Source organism: Sinocyclocheilus rhinocerous, unplaced genomic scaffold (genome assembly GCF_001515625.1).
Source record: "Sinocyclocheilus rhinocerous isolate Xijiao unplaced genomic scaffold, SAMN03320098_v1.1 scaffold8, whole genome shotgun sequence".
Classification (NCBI taxonomy): Eukaryota; Metazoa; Chordata; class Actinopteri; order Cypriniformes; family Cyprinidae; genus Sinocyclocheilus; species Sinocyclocheilus rhinocerous.
Window position 1 is genome coordinate 2,048,639 of NW_015666800.1, and position 5,960 is coordinate 2,054,598.

The following is a 5,960-nucleotide window of genomic DNA, read 5'->3' on the forward strand; positions in this document are numbered from 1 at the left end:
ATAATTTCGTAAATTGCATAAACAATTATGAACAAAACAGCATCACGTATTTATGCATTGCTTAATCCAAAGAGCCGAAGCGCCATTCACACAGAATGAATTTGAAAACATATGAGACGCAGTGAAAAGGAATAAACCTCAACAAAAATGCGCGATGTGTTTTCTTTAAGTTTAAACTGTTTTAACTTTGCATGGCTTTCTATACATCTCTTGTGTGAGACGTGAGTGCAGCAGTCATATTTGTCCGTCTAAAAAATGCGCTGAATATGCGTTCTGTGTGAATGGCTTGGTTTCGGTTTTAACCTAATCAAGATCTTCTCCGCATTGAGCTTCTATATTTCTCTAATATTTGAATGAATAATGCAGCAACTGCGCGTCTCGTGGGCTAGACTAACAAAACATTAAACTACAACGTCACTTACATCATCATCACCGCATCTCGTGCTCCACTGATGACGCTCCCTGACGCACATCTAACATTGGATTGTACTATTTTTGCATTCAAATGCAAATGTTTATTTTAAATTCGACTAATATTCATTCTTTACTCACAATCTCCTCATCACAGGCAGGCACAGCTCTCATGTTCGTGTTTGTGTGTGCTGTCTGCGTCACTCATAGCACATGACCATATCGTGCACTAATTCGAACATTTTTTATATCATTATCGAAGGTGTACCGTCGATAAATATCGATACCGTTTTATCACCCAGGCCTATATCAGGGTGACATTAAGTGCATTTAAACGCACATTAAAAGTTACATTTCAGTCTGACTAAAGTAATAATTGTTTTTTTTTTTAAATGCAAACATTTTCATCTTAAATCTTGTTCCAATGCAGTTTGGGTTTTATAAAGTCAGACCTAGACAATGCAAATTGGAATGTTATATAGTGTGACTTTTTCTTTTCTTTTTTTTTTTTGGCCTTTGCATTTGTACGCTTGCGCCGAAAGACTGAAGTGATGTGCCACATAGATCATTCAAACAGCCTGACTATGCAAAAGCCCACTGTAGCTCAATTATAATAATATTGACAACCCTCTATGCACACCTTGGCAATATAATCGCCATTGGCTAGTACATTTTTTTTGTTTACTCGCCAGACTGATATACTATTTTTCACACACACACACACACACTAAATGGGGACATTACATAGACTTCTATTGTTTTTATATACAGATAGTTATACACTTTAACCTAAACCCACCCCTACCCCTAACCCTACCCCTCACAGAAAACTTTCTGCATTTGTACAGCGAGTGATTTACTCGCAATGTAGAGGGTTGATTGAGTATTGAATCTGCCTGCATTATTAGTAGTTTATTTCTTTTCTCTCTTTTTTTCTCTCACCTTCATCCCTCATTCTTTTTGTCTACTTTGCTTTTAAGGTGGTCGGAGTATTTGGGCTATAACCCCAGAGGAGAGGGACAAACATGATCAGAAGTTTGACTCCCTCTCGCCAGAACGGGGCTTTGTTACAGGTATGTAATGGGGAGCCATTGTTAAAATATATTAAGATGTTAAAAACTTTTTTTATTATTATAATTATAATATTATTATTTATTTAAACATTTTAATAAGAGATTAATTACTTGAAATTAATTTTATATACAAATTAATTTACATTGTACTACATATGAAATGATTTACCAAAATATTTTATTTTATTATTATTTATTTATTTTATTTTTTTTTAATATATTTTTTTGTGTATAGGGGAGAAGGCACGAAACTTCTTCATTCAGTCAGGGCTTCCCCAGTCTGTGCTAGCTGAGATCTGGTAAGAAATCCTGACCATGTACAAACTAAAAAAAAAATAAAAAATTAATTACAAAAAATAAATTGATGGAGAAGTCTTGCCCTGATTGCTTTGTTTGTGTATGGCAGGGCCCTGGCTGATATGAATAAAGATGGTAGGATGGACCGGCTGGAGTTTTCTATAACCATGAAGCTGATCAAGATGAAACTGCAGGGACAGAATCTTCCTCCAGCTCTGCCCATCATCATGAAGCAGCCACCTGTGCCAGTTCCAACCATGCCAGCAACACCTCTCGGTACGCTGCCAAACTACACTATAACCAGCCGAGCAACGATCTGAGAGGCCATTGGGATTATAACAGTCTTGCACTGTAGCAAAAATGGGAATCGGTACACCGTTTACTATTGTAACGACAGATTATTAATGTTAATCTAATTGTTATCCTTACTAAGTACCACAATACAGAACAGGACAAATTTTCTCTTTTGTTACCATGACCGGCCGCAGTCACACATGAATGCCGCTCAAACATCAGTGTTCAGCAATCTGGCCAGCATTGTATGGAGGTCAGTTATGTAGAGGTCATTTAAGCTTTAAAGGTACAATAGTAGTTTAATGTTAAGTTACAACTGGTTTTGGTGGAAAAAGACCCCTTGATTAGCATTATAAGTAGATTTCAGTTTTAGCCAATGCTACAAAAGTGCAAAATACTGTCACTTCCCCATTTGCTAGGAAAACCTCAATCCTCATGAAAGTCCTTCGTATGACAGCAGGTGCACAGCTTGATGGCCACAAGATACAGTGGAGTCGTAATGTAGAACAGATGGCTGTAACCACAACCTTCGAAGTGTACAAGAGAAATGTGTCCTCAGCTTGTCAGCTTTAAGATGTAGCTTTTGTTTTTGATATTTGTAAAAAAGTTTTGCTAGCGTCAAACTAATGAGGACTTGCTACAAAAAGGAATGGTTTGAAAACCTCTCAAGTAATATATTTAGTGAATGCTCATGTTTTGTTCTCTTATTGTCCATTTGAATTTGCCATTGTGCTTTTGCAGGAATGGGAACTATGCCAAATGTACCCATGATGCCGAACGTACCCATTCTGACCCCTATACCAATGACCACCATGAGCCCCATGCCGGGCATGACTCCCATGATGGGCACAGGGCTGTCGATGCCAGTGATGCCCACCATCAGCACTCCAGCCCTGCCTAATGGACCTATTGCCATTCTACACCCGACCCCCATCCCTCTCACTTCCAGTAAGAGACACTAAGGTCCACATGCCAGTGAAGCCTGAATCTAGTAAAATTATGCCATTTGTTTTTTGAGATTATGACAGTTCACAGGTTCATTGTGTGTCAGAACACTCCAGGACTTTATTTTGATCAGTACTACATAGCATTAAACTGTTTAGGATCAGTAAGATTTAAAAATATATATAATTATTCAGCAAGAATGCATTAAACTGATTAAAAGCTATTAGCATAAAAAATTATCATGATACAAGAGTTCTATGTCAAATAAATGTTATTTCTATTCATCAAAGAACCCTGAAAAAAACTATCATGGTTTCCGCAAAATTATTAATCAGCACAACTGTTTTCAACATTGATAATAATAATGTTTCTTACGTAAAATTTATTTAAAATTGTAATAATATTTCACAATGTTACTGTTACTTTTAAAAACTACAGCCTTGGTGTGAGCATAACTTCTTCCAAAAACATTAAAAAATCTTACCAACCCCATACTTTTGAATAATAGTGTTGTGTCATTGTGGATATGTTGTAAAGCCAAGAGCCCCTGTGAATGTACGGTGTGCTAAAGGTGAAATGATACTGATCTCTGTTGCACTTACTGCAGTCAGCATTTTCTCTGCTTCAGTCTTCCTGTGTCAGCCTGTACCTATAAGACTGAGCTATATGTTGATTTAAAGGGGTCATATGATGCGATTTCAAGTTTTCCTTTCTCTTTGGAGTGTTACAAGCTGATTGTGCATAGATAAGATCCCTGAAGTTGCAAAGACTAAAGTCTCAAAACCAAAGAGATATTCTTTATCAAAGTTAAGACTCTGCCACGCCCCCCTAAAACGGCTCATTCTAACACGCCCCCACATGTCTACCTCACTATCTGGGAAGATTTGCAATAATGATCTTTAAAAAAGCATCATATGACCCCTTTAACAAGCAGCTCTTTATGCCTAAACCCTCTCAAAATGATGACTTTGTGGCTTATATTCTCGTGCATGATGTGTTCCTTCAGTAATGGCTTGTACACTGTCTCTGCCATTGCGTGCCATTGGCTACATTTTTCTTTCAAGATGTGTTTGTTGTGTTTTTTCCATAGCTCTCCCGGTGTCAAGTTCCTTTTCCTCTTCTCCACTGGGCTTCTCTGCCGCTCCAATGAACAAGAACCCATCTTTGTTGGACCTGGGCTCGAGCAGGTCAGGAACTTCCACACATGGACCTTTATAGTATATAATTAATCCTCTTGTGTAGGATTACATGCATAATAGTATCTGCACACAAAGTGACTTGTGTACTTATGTCTGCAGCTCAAACCCCTCCCCCTCCACATCACTGGCCAGCAACTCTCCTAAGGGCGGCCCTTCTGATTGGGCCGTCCCACAGGCATCACGACTCAAATATAGGCAGCAGTTTAACAGCCTGGACAAGCAAATGATTGGTTATTTAACAGGTACTTAATTATAAATGATTTTCAAAGAATCAAACCGGTAATGGGTTTAAAAAATGGTTGGTTGTCTTACTAGTGTGCAAATAATGGCAAACAGATAGTTCAGCTAGCACTAACATGCTATATGTTCTCTTAATGATGCCTGGGGACAAAACTTTTAAAATTGCACTGTGATTACTGTGATAATCTCATGATTTTATGATTAATATGGGATTTAGAGACTTGGATGAAGGCGAGTAGTGCAGTAAGATGGCAGTCCACACCCATATGGCTCATCTGCAAAGCAGTTGTCTGTATCACTTACATATCTCATGACAAAGACGTACATACTAGAGACTTTCAGGAATGAGGAAGTGGGTAAAACATGACTTTGTGAGGTTTATTTCAAAGGTGTATGGCATTAAGTGTAAACCCTCTGCCTACATCTCATAGGCAAGCTGTTTTGTTACACGTAATTTGAGAAGGGGCGCTCATTTTTCTGTGTGAGAAGAGTTTCTAGATGTTGTAATGCGTTGATGGTTTAGGAGGATTCCAGCATTGTGAATATCAACCAGCTCTAGTCAGACCAGTTATTTTAGTACAGCAACAGTATTTACTAGCTGGTTGTAAAAAACAAAACAAAAAAGTCACCATTTATAAAACACAGCAAATAGGCATTTTTTTTCCTTAAAGGAACACTCCACTATTTTTGAAAATGGGCTCATTTTCCAACTCCCCTAGAGTTAAACAGTTGAGTTTTACCGTTTTCGAATCCATTCAGCCGATCTCCAGGTCTGGCGGAAGCACTTTTAGCTGTAGCTTAGCATAGATCATTGAATCTAATTAGACCGTTAGCATCTCGCTCAAAAATAACCAAAGAGTTTAAAACTTGACTCTTCTGTAGTTACATCGTGTATTAAGACTGACGGAAAATGAAAAGTTGTGATTTTCTAGGCCGATATGGCGAGGAAATATACTCTAATTCCGGCGTAATAATCAAGGAACTTTGCTGCCGTACCATGGGTGCAGCAGGCGCAATGATATTACGCTGCACCTGAAAATAGGCTTAACTTCCGTCAACCTAACCAATGTGACCACCTGCTTGCACAGGGAGCGTGCTGGGGACTATTTTCAGGCGCTGTGTACTAAATTGCGCCTGAAAGTATGAGTATAGTTCCTAGCCATATCGGCCTAGAAAATCACACTATTTAGAGTCCCAGCCTTAGAGGAGACGAGAGAGCAGTGGATCTATTGATTTATTTAATGTATGTTGCTGCTGCCACACAGATCTAAAATAAACATGTGATTTATTTCCCAGCTGTTTACCTTCACAGACATAACCGACTGTTTTTTGTAACTCATGTGTGTTTTTAACGTAAACTTTTGTGTGTGAATGAGAACTTAGTTTAGTACTCACATGCTGTGACAGCCGCTTTCTGTCCGTGTGCTTCAGATGCGTGCATTCAGAAAACCGTATACCAGAAGTTTAAACTAATATTGTTTAAATCGTATATGATTTACGT

At 38.2% G+C, this 5,960-nt stretch overlaps 1 protein-coding gene across 5 annotated transcripts in view; it reads left to right on the plus strand.

The window, feature by feature from the left end:
- Positions 1-5,960, plus strand: part of itsn2b (intersectin 2b) — a 33,080-nt gene that overhangs the window by 9,753 nt on the left and 17,367 nt on the right. For all 5 annotated transcript variants that reach the window (XM_016544648.1, XM_016544649.1, XM_016544650.1 and 2 more), the window contains exons 3-8: positions 1,392-1,484; positions 1,720-1,783; positions 1,891-2,057; positions 2,817-3,023; positions 4,111-4,207; positions 4,319-4,461. In XM_016544648.1, coding sequence (XP_016400134.1) covers positions 1,392-1,484; positions 1,720-1,783; positions 1,891-2,057; positions 2,817-3,023; positions 4,111-4,207; positions 4,319-4,461 — 771 coding nt within the window. The remainder of the gene's footprint in view (positions 1-1,391; positions 1,485-1,719; positions 1,784-1,890; positions 2,058-2,816; positions 3,024-4,110; positions 4,208-4,318; positions 4,462-5,960) is intronic.